We start from the raw sequence: 18,690 nt of genomic DNA, 5'->3' as shown, positions 1-18,690 counted from the left end.
TAAATATAAGTTGTTGTTGCTGGTCAACCGTCCAATGTTACATGGCACATCATGCAAAGGTAATTATTGAAACTTCTGCAAATGTAATTATCTTAAATAATTTAAAAATACAAATAATTTAAACATTTGTTTAAAATGTTACGATAATGCTAAAGGCATGTCGAAGAAACTTTGTAGCAATCCAGAATCAAAAGCAAAAAATTGAAGCCAATCTCATTTCTATCTAGTATTTTAACAGTTGAAGTACCTGGGCCCAAACGGATTTGCCAGAATCTGTCATCGCGCATTCAGCCTGACTAGGAACGCAGTTGCAGGATGGTGGAATATGATCTTTTCCCCAGTCACTATAGCCGTTGAGCAAACCGCAACAATTGTACTTCAGTCAGAAACAAAAACACAAAAAAAAGTTACAATATATATTTTTTTTACAAATATTATCCTACAGTTTTTGAAGCAGGTGAGAAAAAGTCAAAAAGTGTATTTTTGTTTTCCTTAGCCCTTCTCTGTGTTTACTGATTTGTTTGGGATGTGGTGTACATTTAAGCAAGTGAAGTGATGTGTAAATGTGTTAAACCTCCAACTCAAATCTTTAAAGATAGAATGCTTTGGCACCAGAAGTAGTTGGGGCAGAGCTTATTGCATCTTTTAAAGGATAAGTGGATAGATATTTGAGGCAGAGGATGATGCAAGGCTGTGAGGAGAGAGCAGGGCAACAAGATTAGTTTTGGATTACGGTAGCTAAGACGCAATGGGCCAAATGGCCTCCTTCTGTGTTTTGACCTCCATAGTTCAATGCTATTACAGTGGGATACAAGTGGGGTGCTAATTATAGGTAACTTTAATTTGTTTTTTAGTCTTAGCCTTTTTTCTTTATAAATACATCACAGGCAAGTTTACTCATCCAAGTGCTGTCAACTCTGGAGGCTGCCAGGACGCTTACTCAACAACATATTTTGATACATAGTAACATTTCAAAGATTGATCTGAGTCACCAGCTGAATAAATATACTGACATGTTTTAATTATGAATAAATGCATGTGCTTATTGCATATCAATGAGATGTTGTGGATTATGAATAGCGAGTTCGAAACAGTGATGAGGTAATTATGCCATGTGCATGCGAGTGTGTGTTCCCCCCACACAAAAAATCCACAATTCAAGCATATTATGAAAAATATGTCATACTAATGCCATAGGGGATGCGTTGCTGGGGTTGTGGCTGAGGTACTTATTTTTGTGCTAGAGTAGAGGAGCTTTACTCCACATCTATTATACTATACCTGACCACTGCATACCTGTCACATGAAGCGTTTGATTCCTGTCACCAACATCCCTCACATAAATGAGCACAAAAATAAACATAACCAGCACACATGCACAAAGTTCCACAATTGGTTAATCTGCAAAGTAACACACAAGTCGTATAACTTGAATCTGCAGATTCCACATTACTGTAAAGCTGTGGTATAAATAGTAGCACAACATGATTAACTTTACCTGAGCTTCTACACAAGAGAGAAACCTACATATGGATTTGACTAACACAAATGGTTATTTTCTTTCTTGAAAGAACAGTTGAAGTATTAATGTAAATTTAATGTCAGACTTACCTCCTTCTGCAGAAGGCGTATCTTGTTTACAGTATCGTCTGATTGATTATTTAATGGAATAAGTTCTTTATACGTATCATTTAACAGCGATTCAACCTGGAAGAAACAAATGGGATATTTGTTTCAGCTTTAATATATTCTAGATCTAACTGGAAATTATTCTAATTATATGTTTTTGAAGTAATGTAAATATATGGAAAACAGTACCTGTGATTTATAAACAGCACCCAAAATGCCTGCAGTTATTTGAAGAGCCAGAATAAGGAGCAGTCCGATGAAGAACTGTGAAGCAAGAAAAAGAGATTATAAAATGCAAACTATACTGGGGCAGAATTTGCGGTTGGTATGACAGCGTACTCAGAGTACTCTGAGTACGCCATCATACCACCTTTGAAATTGACCGCAAGTTTGGGATTTCCACATGCACTTTTGCATGTGCGAAAATCACAAGCTTGTGATCTGTAAAGTTCTGACTTGACATATCACCCGCTGCGATAGGACAAATCCTGATTGCTGGCAAGAAGCTGAGCTAATTGCCCGCCAACTGCGCAGCAATTACACTGGAAAATTTAACGGCTGGTGCAAACAGGCACGTGAGCCTGTATGTACAGCACAAGGGAAGAGGGATGAGAAAAATGCCTAAATAATTAAAAACAAACACAGAAAAGCACCATGTAGCAATCTACCAGGCAACTGTAAAGGCTCAGTTTGAGGGATGAGATATTTTAAATTGTTTTTTTTTTAAATTTTGTCGAGCCTTCCAGTAAATAACTGTACTTGTTCCAAAGTATTCACCGTGCTTTTTAAAAGCCAAGTACTGGATTTTTCAAATAAATATTCACGGCATTTAATTTAACATTTGATTGCTGTCAGGCATCAGAGATTTCTGTTTCCTGATTGGCTGCCAAAGGAACACAGCCTCATGAGGTCCCAGGTATGTCTATGCACAACGGTGACCCCCGAGAATCCCTGGCCCACTATGCTGCGCACAACTCTGCAGCATCTCAAAGCAACTCTCATTTTGGGCCTCGTACCAGCTAAGTGCGGATTTCATTCAGAGGTTGGTGGCGTACTCCTTAGCTATTCTGCCGACTGCAACTTCAGGGCCAATATATGACTGGTGGGTAATTATATCCCAAAGACTTAGTTACGTTCTGGAATCATGCTAAACTGTCTATTCATTTATCCACTGCATAAATCTATGTTTCTGTTTCCTCCACCCAAAAATGTTTCCCTTCAGTGCTTATTTTGATCTTAGTCCAATTACTGCCTATTCGATGAAAACTCTGAGGAGACAATTACTCATTTTGTGAAATATGGGTTTATTTATTTTCACGCTAATCAAGCTGCATTCACCTCCCTTTATTGCAGTTATCCAGCATATATTTTTAAACAAACAAATATTGCTTTTTTTAAACAACAGATGTCTTCGAAACATATACGTTTTGGCCACAAAGCTTCAAATTGTGACTCAATAGCAAATGTAAGATTTAAATTTTTTTTTAAATTGAGAACAAAGTTTCATAATTCATTACAAAATAGTGCCAGTGCTGACATTCACAGCACCCAGCATTTCTCAATGAAAGTTAAGGCAATCTCAAATGCCATGACAATATTAAACAATAGCTGTTACCAATGTTCCCTCTAGTCTTTTTCCCTGTGCAGGCCCTTTAGAGTTGCTGTGCTGTATCCCTTCCAGCGACAGCAGCTGGCCAGCGGCCTGCGCTGTACCTCGCGATCGGTGCACAGCCATGCAGGCATCTTACGGGGAATATCGGCTGCCGCCCGACTTTGCCACAATTTAAAGCTCCTACACACTGCAAGTAATGGTTTGGTACGAGACCCGCTTTAGAGCAATGTGAGCTGACGACACAGAGCTATACTGCTGGCTCCACGCCATGCTGCATTCTGATAGTGGCGAGCCTTGTACGCATGTACATAACTGCACTGTGCTGGTGAAATTCTAATGTTGCTGAAGACCTAGCTATCCTCTCAGCTCTTTATTGGAGTTAAAAGTCCATTTAATGAATCTAAGTTTTCAAAAGTTTAAGAAGATGGCTTTGTAGTGGAGTTTCAGTTACTGGATCTTAGGGGTATTCCTTACATTTCAGTGAAGAGGAGCCTGAACTCCACTCTGCACAAATCAATAATGACACTGGGAATCAGGAAATCTGTGGGCACAAAGCGCAGTGCCATGGAGCACTAAGGTTCTACTGTTTTACTGCCCGTTAAAACCTTACAAAAAGCGCAAAAATATCTTCCATCAGTGATAAGAACAGACGTTGGGGACAATTTTGACTTTGGATGATAGTATAGAAGGATGATATCCAATCAGCTGCCAGTTATACACAGTCCCAATTTTAATTTCCATTGACTTCACTGATTGGATAGCACCCATTTTACACTATCCTTTAAAGCCAAATTACCTCTTGATATTTTCTTATAAATACTATTAGGAATCATGGAAGACTTATCTACAAATACATACCAGGATTAACAGACACTTGCTTTCTTTCATAGCTCCACAACAACCAAGAAATCCAAGCACCATAATGATAGTCCCAACAGCAATCAGAATATCTAAAGCAGGATGAAACTCGGAAACATTTCTTCCAGCAATCTGCAGTGAAAAGGAAACGATATATGAAAATATAAAATAACAGGGTAAACGTCACTTGTTAAATAAAATAGTCGTTATTTTGCCACTAAAGTTAACATTTTTAAATTTATCAGTTAAAACTTGTTTAAACAGTTAGACTATTGAAGCACAGTATTGTTAGACGTGTGCCATTTCATGCAATGCAATAGGAAGCATTTGAAATTTGGTAGAAACCAGAACTGACATCAACTCAAAAATTGGAATATAATTTCTTTGTGGATTCAGGAGGCATTTCCAAATCGATGGAGTTGCATTCACAACAGTTTAATTCGTCTTGACTCAATGTGTCACGGCATTTCATCAAAGGCGGTCCCTCGAACGAGGATGACTTGCTTCCACGAGTTCACAGATGTTTCAATGAAGGACCCCATGTTCCAGTCCTGAACTCCAATTGAAGGGTGGAAGATGCCTGTGCATGGATTTTTTTTAACGTGTGGTGATTGTTGCACATTAGCCACCACACGGACTTGACAGAGCTAGGCCTTTATCCAGTGGCAAGGGTTAATCAGGACGACTGGAGACCTACTCTGCTGCATGGACCTAGTGCGTACACATATCGCAGTGTAGGCTGGCCCATGCTGCCCCTGGGCCCTCGCCTCTTCTAGGCCCTGTACCCTCATTCGCCGCACCTCCGCCACGAACTCTCGCCGCTCCTCCGCCACAAACATTCGCTGCACCTCCGCCACGATCACCCACCAAATCTCAGCCACGATCCCTCATCACTCCTACGCCCCGATCACTCGTCACAAGTCCGCCACGACCTTCTCGCTCCTCCGCTGTACCAGAGCCCTGCCGATGCTCCTGCCCACGCTCCAAGCGGCAACCTGGGTCCTGATGACGTCACCCAGTCGCCCACCTCAAAGCCGTCGCAAAATTGTGTCGGCTCGCGCTGGGGGCTGCAGTGGCATGCTCCAGCACTTATACTCCCGACCTGCGGTGGTGTCCTCTCGCAGAGCGGGATGGCCCACAGCATTTAGTTCACTCTGAACCAACACTTATCCTCGATCATAAAACAAATCAAACCACAAGTTGTACAATATACCTTGCAGTTTTACAAATAGCATTGGACAAAATTCAAATAACCCATGGATTAAAGTGGCCAAGGGAAAAAAAATTGCAAACATATGGATATTATTTTCTTACAAATTTGGGGCAAGGAGAAGAGGCACAATACGGATTGGTTGACACACAGTAGATAAATTCTCAATCACTTAATTCATCAAAATTACCACCTATTTTTTTTAAAAACATAAAGGTGTCAGCTTTGGCTCAGTGGTCGCACTCTCGCCTCTGGGTGAGAAAGATGAGAGTTCCAGTCCCACAATAGAGACTTGAGCACATTATCTAGGCTGACACTCCAGCACAGTGCTGAGGGTCAGAGGTGCAGTGTTGCAGAAACCGAGGCTCCATCGGTCATCCAAGGTGGACGTAAAAGATCCCACGACACTAATTCTAAAAAGAGCAAGGGTACTCTTCCTGATGTCCCTGCTTAATATTCATCCCAACTGACATCGCAAAACTGATTGTCTGGTCAGTATCTGATTGATGTTTCTAGAATCTTGCTGAGCGCAAATTGGCAGCTGCATTTCCTACATTACAACAGTGACTGCACTTCAAAAAAATTACTTCATTGGCTGTGAAGTGCTTTCAAACCATATAAATGCATATTCTTTCTTTAAACTAGATTCCAACTTTGAGTCACAGGAAACACTTCTGTCAAACAGCAGTCGACGGTACCTTCATCATTTCTTTGCTCACACGCAGCCATATTGAAATTCCAAGAATAATCGAACCACACAGCTGAAAAATGAAGATCGAACATCTTAAAAATACGTGTCTAAACAACAACAACATTTTGAAGTTAGTTCAGTTGAAGTGATCAACGGCAACAAAAAGTGGAACAATACAAACAACACCTTCAGGTTATTTTATACTACTGTGAACCACTCAAATATTCACCCTGACAAGTTCAAGATCCACATAAAATAACTGTCAGATCAGACAATTATAATCCTATCACTGCGACATGCCCTGTAAAGAATTATGGAATTTTACAGCATGGAAGCCACTCAGTCCATCATATTTACGCCTGCCCTCCATTTCCCTGTCCTTTATATAAATATATATAATATAAATATATGGATAGAATGAATTGAGCAGCATTTGCAGCTTGCAATATCTAGTTATTCTGATCATCTATTAGTACCCAAAATGGATTTTAGAATTTTAAGCAAATACCCAATAAAATACTGATCCGATTTTTTCTTGTTATTACAAAATATGATTGATAATTCTCAGGTTTATGAATTATCTAACAGAACATTCCAAATACTGGCTGGCATAGGGAAAAAATGCTAAAGGTTATGGAGATTTAGGAATCAATTATTTACATAGTACATTCACCCAACCATTGGAGAGATTAGATAAGAGGTCAATGGAAAAGCTATTTGTCATCAAAATAATTTGATATATTTGATAAAAATTTGTTAAAAACTATCTTTATTTCAAATAAATGTGCATTAAAGCTATTTCAATTTTAAAATCACATTAGAACTTTCTGTCTCGGAATTGATACTCTGCAAAGAAAGCTAGCAGTAACTGAACTTGTGACATTCTGCATCACGAGCTTGTAAAGCAACTATCCTAACTGCAACTGAAAAACAGGAAGTCAGCAGTTGTAAATCAGGGTGGGGTAGGGACACTCCATTGGCGCTCAAGGCTCCCTTAATGCAATATGCTCACCTGTTTCTAGCGGGAGAATGCCAGTTGTAGGATGCAGTCTACAATTTTCAGGTGCAAACGGGTGGAGTATATGCGCCGCCCATTTGTACAAGGTGTTTCCCAAAACTTAGAATTTAAAATGTTCAGAGTGTTGGGAGGAAAGAAGCTCTGCTCTCTAAATATTTAAATTAAGTTCAACTCCAAATGCAGGGGTTCCAATGGATTTACACAAGAATTAGGAGCAGAGGAGGCCAATCAGCCCCTCGAGCCTGCTCCACCTTTCAATAAAAGCACGGCTAATTTCCTATTATCGTTTATTTTTCCCTTCGATTTTAGAAACATAGAAACTGTAGCACAGCGGGAATCCATTATGGCCCTCATTGCCCGTGTTGAATTTAGGTCCCTGTTCATTTTTGAATAGTGTAACTAATTTAGCATCAATTACTTGTGGCAAAACATTCCACATTTCAACAACTGTAAAAGTTTTTTCTAATCTCCCAACTTTATTTAATTTTGAGATCATTGGCCTTCTGGCCTTTCATTTGCCTACCAAAGGAAAGAATCCATCTTTACCTCATCTATTCCTTTTATCATTTTAAACATCTCGATCAAATTTTCCCTCAGTTCGGGAGAATATAGCCCTAGTTGCTCTTATCTTTCCCGGTAACTCAAATTCCCTGATCTCATTGTGGTAAATCTGCATTGAACTTTCTCCAGGGTCACAACTATATCTGTCCTAAAGCGAGGAACATAAAACTGCACAAGCATTCCAGATATGGCCGGTCATTCTGCAGCCGCCCCAACCTCTTTGCTTTTGTAGTCAATCGCTTGCAATACAAACCACAAATTCCATTAACCTTCTATTTCTTTTAATAAAACTTGTCCACCTTTGCTCCGCCATTGAATTGAAAAAAATACCACTTAAAGTATATTTCCATTCTTTATCCTTGTTCCAAAAATGTATCATCTCATTTTTCTGTACATAAGAACATAAGAATTAGGAACAGGAGTAGGCCATCTAGCCCCTCGAGCCTGCTCCGCCATTCAACAAGATCATGGCTGATCTGGCCGTGGACTCAGTTCCACTTACCCGCCCTCTCCCCGTAACCCTTAATTCCCTTATTGGTTAAAAATCTATCTATCTGTGACTTGAATACATTCAATGAGCTAGCCTCAACTGCTTCCTTGGGCAGAGATTCACAACCCTCTGGGAGAAGAAATTCCTTCTCAACTCGGTTTTAAATTGGCTCCCCCGTATTTTGAGGCTGTGCCCCCTAGTTCTAGCCTCCCCTACCAGTGGAAACAACCTCTCTGCCTCTATCTTGTCTATCCCTTTCATTATTTTAAATGTTTCTATAAGATCACCCCTCATCCTTCTGAACTCCAACGAGTAAAGACCCAGTCTACTCAATCTATCATCATAAGGTAACCCCCTCATCTCCGGAATCAGCCTAGTGAATCGTCTCTGTACCCCCTCCAAAGCCAGTATATCCTTCCTTAAGTAAGGTGACCAAAACTGCACGCAGTACTCCAGGTGCGGCCTCACCAATACCCTGTACAGTTGCAGCAGGACCTCCCTGCTTTTGTACTCTATCCCTCTCGCAATGAAGGTCAACATCCCATTCGCCTTCCTGATTACCTGCTGCACCTGCAAACTAACTTTTGGGATTCATGCACAAGGACCGCCAGGTCCCTCTGCACCGCAGCATGTTGTAATTTCTCCCCATTCAAATAATATTCCCTTTTTCTGTTTTTTTTCCCCCAAGGTGGATGACCTCACACTTTCCGACATTGTATTCCATCTGCCAAACCTTAGCCCATTCGCTTAACCTATCCAAATCTCTTTGCAGCCTCTCTGTGTCCTCTACACAACCCACTTTCCCACTAATCTTTGTGTCATCTGCAAATTTTGTTACACTACACTCTGTCCCCTTTTCCAGGTCATCTATGTATATTGTAAACAGTTGTGGTCCCAGCACCAATCCCTGTGGCACTAACCACTGATTTCCAACCCGAAAAGGACCAATTTATCCCGACTCTCTGCTTTCTGTTAGCCAGCCAATTCTCTATCCATGCTAATACATTTCCACTGACCCCGCGTACCTTTATCTTCTGCAGTAACCTTTTGTTTGGCACCTTATTGAATGCCTTCTGAAAATCTAAATACACCACATCCATCGGTACACCTCTATCCACCATGCTCGTTATATCCTCAAAGAATTCCAGTAAATTAGTTAAACATGATTTCCCCTTCATGAATCCATGTTGCGTCTGCTTGATTGCACTATTCCTATCTAGATGTCCTGCTATTTCTTCCTTAATGATAGTTTCAAGCATTTTCCCCACTACAGATGTTAAACTAACCGGCCTATAGTTACCTGCCTTTTGTCTGCCCCCTTTTTTAAACAGAGGCGTTACATTAGCTGCTTTCCAATCCGCTGGTATCTCCCCAGAGTCCAGAGAATTTTGGTAGATTACAACGAATGCATCTGCTATAACTTCCGCCATCTCTTTTAATACCCTGGGATGCATTTCATCAGGACCAGGGGACTTATTTACCTTGAGTCCCATTAGCCTGTCCAGCACTACCCCCCTAGTGATAGTGATAGTCTCCAGGTCCTCCCTTCCCACATTCCTGTGACCAGCAATTTCTGGCATGGTTTCTGTGTCTTCCACTGTGAAGACGGAAGCAAAATAATTGTTTAAGGTCACAGCCATTTCCACATTTCCCATTATTAAATCCCCCTTCTCATCTTCTAAGGGACCAACATTTACTTTAGTCACTCTTTTCCGTTTTATATATCTGTAAAAGCTTTTACTATCCGTTTTTATGTTTTGCGCAAGTTTACCTTCGTACTCTATCTTTCCTTTCTTTATTGATTCCTTAGTCATTCTTTGCTGTTGTTTAAAATTTTCCCAATCTTCTAGTTTCCCACTAACCTTGGCCACCTTATACGCATTGGTTTTTAATTTGATACTCTCCTTAATTTCCTTGGTTATCCACGGCTGGTTATCCCTTCTGTTACCGCAATTGCATTTGCCATTGATCTACCCATTCTCCTAGCCTGACTGATCCTGAAAAGCCATGAATTGTGAGACAAGTTGAGGACAGGTGGAGACCTGAGATGGCATAAATTGGGGCAGTTAGGCTAGGTCAACTCTCTTTTCAAAATTGTACTTGGGGGAGGGGAGGTCAGAGTGATCCTGACCTCTTCAATGTCCCATACACATGCACTCTTTGGATGGAGTAATATGATTAGGAACAGGAATCCTGGTTAATCTTTTGCCTCCTGGCCTAGGGTGCTGAGGCCAACTGCAGCAGCCTCACTGCATTCCTGGAAGAAATCATCAGCTAATCTGCATGGATTAGTACAGCTTCAGACAGTCTTGGTAAATCTATAGGAATAGAGCACGGGTATCATGAGCAGAGTGGAATGTCTGATTCTCTCTGCATCACCTTTAACATTCTTCACTCAAAAAGTCAGTAAAACTTTTCCTAATGCTTTCATGAAAAGCAGGAAAACATAAATCAAAAGCCACATTGCCATCTAAACACTATGGCCCAGAAATCCCGGTCGGCTGCTTCCCATGGGCGATCGAGGGAAAAACTTTAAAAAGATGCGCACACTTACCTGAAGCTGTTGTGCCCATGCGAGTTCCCGGTCCTGAGGCCGCCACTGATTGCACGTACTGCGATGCGCACGTCAGGACATGCGCAGGGCTGGAGCTGCAGTCACATGGCTCTGGGCAGCCAATCCAGGTAAAGTATGTTCTCATTCATAATAATGGGAACTCCGTAAGTTGGAGTTCCCATTATTATGAATGAGAACCCAGCCCCCGCCCCCAACACACAAAACTCTAATAAAAAAGATACACCACATAATTTTATTATTTTAAATGAAAGTTATTTATGTATTATGTATTATGTAAAAAAAAGTGTTTCCGATTTTTTAAAGTTTTTAAAATTATGGTTTAAAATAAACTTACCATAGTGGGGAGGGTTTTTAAACAATAACGTGTTTTTATAATTTTATTTTAAAATTTTGTGTGTATTTTAAAACTCTTACGCCTGTAAAAGTAGGCTATGTGCCTGCTTTTATCAGGCGCAAGCGTTTTCAGGACGTTTGCTGGGCAAGATATGGGTAAGTACCGCAATCTCGCCCATGCATATGTCCTGGCTGCCAAGATTAGGAAGGTCTGTCGACAGCTCAAAAAGGCCGCTGAAAACTGGCTTTTGCGTTACCTTTCCGTACACACTCAATACGGACCCGGGAGGCCGGTATTTCTGCCCCTATAAAAAGGGCCCACACGAGATTGATTGTGGGTGCCTTAAATTAACTTTTGATTGTACAAGTCTCTCTCACATACAAGGTAAAATGCTATCCAATTACTCCCAGGCTCAGTAAATATTCAGGTATGGTTCAAACAAGAATCACCCCTCTAGCATTTTCCTACACCAGTATCATATCAGTTAGATTCTGAACAGTGTAGGGAAAATTCAAACCAATACTTTTATGGAATAGTGCTGCCTCTAGCACACTGCAATACCACACTGCCTGTGGGTAGTCAGTATTTTAATAGCTTTCCAAAATGACAACAACAACTAGCACTGAAATAGCAATCAAAAATATTTCATGCCGAAGGATCTATCAGGAAGGATAACCAAAGGTGTTGCCAATGAGGTAGGTTTTAAGTTGGATCTTAAAGGAGGAGGGGGTGATAATGAAGCAGAGGTGTTTATTAAGGGAATTTAAGTGGAACCTAAGCGGCTGAAGTCACAGCTGCTAATGGTGAGGCAAAGGGATGGAGGATGCACACAGGGTCAAAATCAAAAGAAGGGAGAGTTTAGCAGAGGGTTGTTGAACTGCAGGATGATACAGAGATAGGAAGAGGTGAGGTCATGGAAGGATAGAGCACAAGAATAAGAATTTTAAAGTTGAGGTATTGGGGGACCTGGGGCCAATGTAGGTTGGCGGGAACAGCTAATGGGCAAGAGTGACTCCCTGCAGTATAGGATATGGGCCGCAGTGTTTCGAAGTGTATGAAAGGTGTAGGATATTGGAGTAAGCTAATCAAGTCTTCAATGAATACGTCAATCATTAAGTTGGCTCTTTTCATGAGATAATTAAACTTGAGGACATCCAAAACCCGTATCCTAATTCGCACCAAGTCCCGTTCACCCAGCACCCCTGTGCTCGCTGACCTACATCGCTGACCTGGTTAAGCAATGTCTCGATTTTAAAATGATCATCCTAGTTTTCGAATCCCTCCATGGCCTCGCTCCTCCCTATCTCTGTAATCTCCTCCGGCCCTACAACCCTTTGCGATATCGGCACTTCTCCAATTCTGGCCTCTTGAGCATCCCCAATTTCAATCATTCCACCATTGGCGGCCATGGCTTCAGCTGCCAAGGCCTAAGCTCTGGAATTCCCTCCCTAAACCTCTCCGCCTCTCCTTCCTCCTTTAAGGCGCTCCTTAAAACCTACCTCTTTGCTGCCCTAATATCTCCTTATGTGGCTCAGTGTCACATTGTGTTTGATAATGCTCCTGTGAGGTTTTAAAGTTGCTATATAAATGCAACTTCTTGTTGTTAGACCAGGAACGCATCTCGCCCATTTTAGTTCATCGATCAGAAAGATCTTAGCTGATCCCCCAATTGCAGCATTCCAACTATTTCTTACCAGGGCTTCCCCTTCTACTCATTAGCAGATAATTAATTTCCAACACATAATCAAAAATGGAGGATACAGCCACAACACTTGTCAAATCCTTCAGAGTATTACTTCAAAAATGTCTCTTCCGCTCTGTTTGATAATCATTCCGCCACTGTGCCTGGCTAGGGCTACTTGACTAATGCTGACCTTGACTTGCAATGTGATACTGACAATGAATTACAAACTTTTAGGACTAAGATTACAAGTGATGATGAGTTGCCTGTTCAAATGCATCCTATACTACAAAAGTGCACTTATTTCTAGTATGGTATAGCCTGTAATGTAGTCTGAATTCCATATTATACTAATAACTCAGTGATTGCAGAATTCAATTGAAAAAACAAATTTTTTTTAAAGCAAAAAGATTGTTAAAAATAAAATTAATTAAATGGCACCCAGATAAGAAAGAAATATGCATTGAGGAAAAAGTGAACATTCAAGGCAAGGTAGAGGTTTAAAACCAGAAATGAATATCCATATTTTAGTTTAGTTTAGGCTGCCATTTTGCTATTACTTTTGCATCAATGTTTAGTGGTTTCCGTTTTAACTTTATCCAAAAGAGGAAGTTTAACGATGAAATCAGATTAGTGAATTGGCTCCCTTGCGCATTCTATCCCCACACCTCTACTGTTACATACAAGATGGAGAATAACTCCAATCTGCAGGGTGCCGAGCAACATGGCAGAGGGATGCATCAGATCACGATGCCAGGAGGTGCCTAAACGGATCCCATCATGGGAGAGGCATCTTCTCCGGAGTCCAATGCTTTTGATGCAGAAGGGTGCATTTTATGCCATATTTTACTAAGTTTGTTGTATGCATGGACTTTGGTGAATGGACGTATATCCAGGAAACCAGCACTGGTTTTCAGTGCAACTAACTGGCGGAGGCAATGCAGGACGTAGGTCTATCCAAAGCAATGCTTACAAAGCAACCAGTCTCCGGCTAGTGCAGGCAGTAAAAATGCACCCTTTGATAAAAGGTTATCGTAAAAAAAAAATCAATACCCAGTTGTCTGAAGGGGGATGAATCAATGAAGCTTATAGGTGCAGCGCTGCGTGTTTACTCAACATAAATATTCATCTTGACTCACTACCCTGTAAACTGGGTTATACTTTTCATCTTACATAAAAGGACTGGACCCTAAAGTCTTTCCGTGTAACAATTAGCAAGATCCACGTGGTTTTCAGTAGCACTTAGTGCAGGGAAGCAATAAGCCCAGGTTCCACAGTTCAATTACAATTACTCTGTACAGACGGATGTTATCCACAAAAAAACCTGGCAGTGATCACAGCAAGTGGCTCTCTCCCAAGCTTTTATTTTTTTCTTTAAGAGAAAAACCAGAATGCCGTTGAGAAGATATTATTTCTACAAAACGAAGGGCATTATGTAGACGGATTATTAAACGGGAAATAAAGAATTAGATCTTAATGGAGAGGTCCATGCACTTGGTCAATATCTCAACTGGTGCGACAAGAGACTGAATGGGGATCAGACACAATCTGATCGTAAATAGAGCACTAGGACTGAGATTAAATAAAACATAGTTGTCGCCGGTCATTTAAAAGCTACAGCTGCACGTTATAATTTGAACTAAATTAGTTTGACTCACAACCTCAATAAAGTAACTTTCTGCAGCGCGGAAACTGACCAGATAGCAACAAGAGTAAAACGCTCACCCAAAATAAAAGGTTAAAGAACATCATGGAGTACTTGATGCACTTATTAACACCGGCCATTGCGCTGCTCGCGTGTTTCGCCGTCCGGTGCTACTTTAAGGCTGCTTCTCCTGGCCGCCCTGATCGGTTGTGAATGAGCCACTCCCTCCTCGCAAACCTGTAGTGAGCCTGGGGAGGGAGGCGCATTGGGCGGCGTGTGGGGTTAGCCCTGCCTGTGGGCATCAGCGAGTCAGTGGAATGCAGACAGGTCGTGTGTGTTACAACAAGCTAACAAATCGGGAACATTGCAACCGGTCCAGAAGTTTGGCCAAGGCCGAAAGGGCCTCAAGTATGATTGAAAAAGAAGCTCTGGCTTGCGTTTATGGGGTGAAAAACATGTACCAGTATCTGTTTGGTCTCAAGTTTGAGCTAGAAACTAACCATAAGCTGCTCATATCGCTATTCTCAGAAAGCAAAGGGATGAATACCAATGCCTCTGCCCGCATCCAAAGATGGGTGCTCACGCTGGCCGCCTCCAACTACGTAATCCGCCACAGACCAGGCACAGGGGACAGGTCGTGTGCTGCCCAAAAACCATGCAATTGTGTCCTCTCCCGGCCCGAATCATCCACTTCACGTGATGCCGAGAGGCAGCACCTGATCTCGGGGGGCGGGGGCCAAGAGGGCCCGGGGGAGGGGGGGAAGAGAGAGAGAGAGAGATGGGGGGGTGTGGAGAGAGATAGAGAGAGGGGGGTAGAGAGAGAGGGGGAGAGAGGGCGGTAGAGAGAGAGGGGGCGGTAGAGAGAGAGGGGGGTATAGAGAGAGAGAGGGGAGTATAGAGGGAGAGAGAGGGGTAGAGAGAGAGGGAGGGGGTAGAGAGGGAGGGGGGTAGAGAGAGAGAGGGGTAAAGAGAGAGAGAAAGTGGGGAGGGGGGTGAGAGAGAAAGAGTGGGGAGGGGGGTTAGAGAGAGCGAGAGAGAGTGGGGGTGGGGTGAGAGAGAGAGAGTGGGGGGGTTAGAGAGAGAGAGGGGTAGAGAAAGAGAAAGGGGGGGGTAGAGAGAGAGAGTGGGGTGGTTAGAGAGAGAGGGGGTAGAGAGAGAGAGAGTGAGTGGGGGTGGGGGTAGAGAGAGAGAGAGTGGGGGGGTAGAGAGAGAGAGAGAGTGGGGGGGGTAGAGAGAGAGAGTGGGGGGGGTAGAGGGAGAGAGAGTGGGCGGGGGGTAGAGAGAGAATGGGCGGGGGGTAGAGAGAGAATGGGGAGAGGTAGAGAGAGAGAGAGATTGTGTGTGGGGCTGTAGAGAGTGTGTGTGGGGGTTGATAGAAAGTGTGTGTGGGGGGTAGAGAGTGTGGGGGGTAGAGAGTGTGGGGGGTAGAGAGTGTGTGTGGGGGGGTAGTGAGTGGGGGGGGTAGAGAGTAAGGGGGGTAGAGAGAAGGGCGTAGAGAGAGTGGGGGGTAGAGAGAGAGAGAGAGAGGGGGGGGTCGAGAGCGAGAGAGAGAGTGGGGGGTGTAGAGAGATCGAGAGACGGTGGGTGTAGAGAGAGAGCGAGAGAAAGTGGGGGTGGGGGAGAGAGAGAGAGAGAGAGGGGGGTAGAGAGTGTGTGTGGGGGGTTGGTGGAGAGTGTGGGGGGTAGAGAGAGGGGGGTAGAGAGAGAGGGGGTGGGTAGAGAGAGAGAGAGAGAGATGGGGTGTAGAGAGAGAGAGTGGGGGAGAGAGAGAGAGAGGGGAGGTAGAGAGACAGTGAGAGAGAGAGAGGGGGGAGAGAGAGAGAGAGAGAGGGGGGGTTAGAGAGAGAGGGAGAGAGAGAGTGGGGGGGGGTTAGAGAGAGAGAGAGAGAGTGGGGCGGGGTTAGAGAGAGAGAGGGAGCGTGGGGGGGGGTTTAGAGAGAGAGAGGGGAGGGTTACAGAGAGAGAGAGGGAGAGACAGAGAGAGTGGGAGGGGTAGAGAGAGAGTGGGGGGGGGTAGAGAGAGAGTGGGGAGGGGTAGAGAAAGAGAGGGGCGGGGTAGAGTGAGCGAGGGGTAGAGAGAGAGCGAGGGCGTAGAGAGAGAGTGGGGCGTGTTAGAGAGAGAGAGAGAGTGAGGGGGGTTAGAGAGAGAGAGAGTGGGGGGAGGTTAGAGAGAGAGAGAGAGAGAGTCGGGGGGGGAGTTAGAGAGAGAGAGAGGTTGAGGGTAGAGAGCGAGCGAGAGAGTGGGGGCTGTAGAGAGATCGAGAGACGGGGTTGTAGAGAGAGAGAGAGAGAAAGAGTGGGGGTGGGGGAGAGAGGGGGAAGAGAGAGCGAGAGGGGGTAGAGAGAAAGAGAGGGGGTAGAGAGTGTGTGTGGGGGGTAGAGAGAGGGGGGTAGAGAGAGAGGGGGGCGGGTAGAGAGAGAGAGAGGGGGCGAGAGAGAGAGAGGGGGGTAGAGAGACAGTGAGAGAGAGAGGGGGGGTAGAGAGAGAGAGACGGGGGTAGAGGGGGTAGAGAGATGGAGAGAGGGGTGGTCAGAGAGAGAGAGAAAGTGTGGGGAGGCGGGTTAGAGAGAGAGAGAGAGTTGGGGGGGTAGAGAGAGAGAGAGAGTGGGAGGGTAGAGAAAGAGAGTGGGAGGGTGGAAAGAGAGAGAGGCGGGGTGTCGAGAGAGTGGGGTGGTTAGAGAGAGAAAAAGTGAAAGTGGGGGAGGGGAGAGGGAGAGAGAGAGAGCGGGGGTGTAGAGAAAGGGGGATAGAGAGAGAGAGGGGGGTAGAGAGAGAGAGAGGGGGGTAGAGGGGGGGGGTAGAGAGAGAGAGAGAGAGAGGGGTGGTCAGAGATAGAGAGAGAAAGAGTGGGGAGGGGGGTTAGAGCGAGAGAGAGAGAGAGAGAGAGTTGGGGGGGTGTAGAGAGAGAGAGGGGGGGTGTAGCGAGAGAGAGAGAGAGAGGGGGTGGTTAGAGAAAGAGAAAGAGAGAGAGTGGGGTGGTTAGAGAGAGAGTGGGGGGAGGGTTAGAGAGAGAGAGAGAGGGGGGGGTTAGAGAGAGAGGGAGAGAGAGAGTGGAGGGGGGGTTAGAGAGAGAGAGAGAGAGTGGGGCGGCGTTAGAGAGAGAGAGGGAGCGTGGGGGGGTTTAGAGAGAGAGAGGGAGGGGTACAGAGGAGAGAGAGGAGAGACAGAGAGAGTGGGAGGGGTAGAGAGAGAGTGGGGGGGTAGAGAGAGAGTGGGGAGGGGTAGAGAAAGAGAGGGGCGGGGTAGAGCGAGGGGGTAGAGAGAGAGAGAGCGAGGGCGTAGAGAGAGAGTGGGGCGTGTTAGAGAGAGAGAGAGAGAGTGAGGGGGTTGGAGAGAGAGTGGGGTTGTTAGAGAGAGAGAGAGAGAGTGGGAGGGGGGTTAGAGAGATAGAGGGAGTGGGGGGGTGTTAGAGAGAGTGGGGGGGCGGTTAGAGAGTGAGAGAGCGTGGGGGGGTTAGAGAGAGAGAGAGAGAGAGAGAGAGAAGGGGGATTAGAGAGAGAGAGAGAGAGAGAGAGAGTGTGGGGGGTTAGAGAGTAAGAGTGGCGGTGGGGGGTGGAGAGAGAGTGTGGGGATAGAGAGAGAGTGGGGGGGTAGAGAGAGAGTGGGAGATAGAGAGAGAGCGAGAGAGAGAGAGAGTGGGGGGAGGTTGAGAAGAGAGAGAGAGAGAAAGAGGAGGGGGGTAGAGAGAGGGGGGGTAGAGAGAAAGAGGGGGAGAGAGAGAGAGAGATAGAGAGAGTGGGGGGGTAGAGAGAGAGAGAGAGAGAGACGGGGGTGCAGAGAGTGAGAGAGAGAGAGAGAGATGGGGTGGTTGTAGAAAGAGAGAGAGAGAGAGAGAGTGGGGGGGGGGAGAGGGGAGGAGAGAGGGAGCGAGGGGGTATAGAGAGAGGGGGATAGCGAGAGAGAGGGGGTAGAGAGAGAAAGAGGGGTGTAGAGAGAGAGAGACAGTGAAAGAGAAAGAGAAAGGGGAGGGTAGAGGGGGATAGAGAGAGAGAGAGGGGGGTAGAGAGAGAGAGAGGGGTGGTCAGAGAGATAGAGAGAGAGAGTGGGGAGGGGGGGTTAAAGAGAGAAAGGGAGAGAGAGTTGGGGGGGTAGAGAGAGAGTGGGGGGTAGAAAGAGAGAGAGAGGAGGCTTAGAGAGAGAGAAAGAGTGGGGTGGTTAGAGAGAGAACGAGAGAGAGAGTGGGGGGCGGGGTTAGAGAGAGAGAGAGAGGGGGGTTTAGAGAGAGTGGGAGAGAGAGTGGGGGGGTTAGAGAGAGAGAGAGAGTGGGGGGGGGTTAGAGAGAGGAGAGGAGCGTGGGTGGGGTGTTAGAGAGAGAGAGCGGGGGTTAGAGAGAGAGAGAGGGAGAGACAGAGAGAGTGGGGGGGTTAGAGAGAGAGTGGGGGGTA

The 18,690-nt window shown here is 44.8% G+C and overlaps 1 protein-coding gene across 2 annotated transcripts in view; it reads right to left on the bottom strand.

The window, feature by feature from the left end:
• The window catches only part of LOC139280632 (tetraspanin-8-like), a 29,116-nt gene extending 14,140 nt beyond the window's left edge, over positions 1 to 14,976 (bottom strand). Inside the window, exons 1-6 of one of the 2 annotated variants that reach the window (XM_070900206.1) lie at positions 14,805 to 14,976; positions 6,008 to 6,070; positions 4,100 to 4,231; positions 1,819 to 1,893; positions 1,612 to 1,707; positions 248 to 376 (exon numbers count right to left, since the gene is read on the bottom strand). In XM_070900206.1, the coding sequence (XP_070756307.1) occupies positions 248 to 376; positions 1,612 to 1,707; positions 1,819 to 1,893; positions 4,100 to 4,231; positions 6,008 to 6,070; positions 14,805 to 14,807 (498 nt within the window). In that variant the 5' untranslated portion in view covers positions 14,808 to 14,976. Of the gene's footprint in view, positions 1 to 247; positions 377 to 1,611; positions 1,708 to 1,818; positions 1,894 to 4,099; positions 4,232 to 6,007; positions 6,071 to 14,384; positions 14,600 to 14,804 lie in introns of those variants that run through there. The other variant, XM_070900205.1, reaches the window with a different exon arrangement.
• Between the last annotated feature and the right edge of the window lie 3,714 nt (positions 14,977 to 18,690).

The sequence above is a fragment of the Pristiophorus japonicus genome, chromosome 15 (genome assembly GCF_044704955.1).
Source record: "Pristiophorus japonicus isolate sPriJap1 chromosome 15, sPriJap1.hap1, whole genome shotgun sequence".
NCBI lineage: Eukaryota > Metazoa > Chordata > Chondrichthyes > Pristiophoridae > Pristiophorus > Pristiophorus japonicus.
This window is presented reverse-complemented; position numbering and strand designations above follow the sequence as displayed.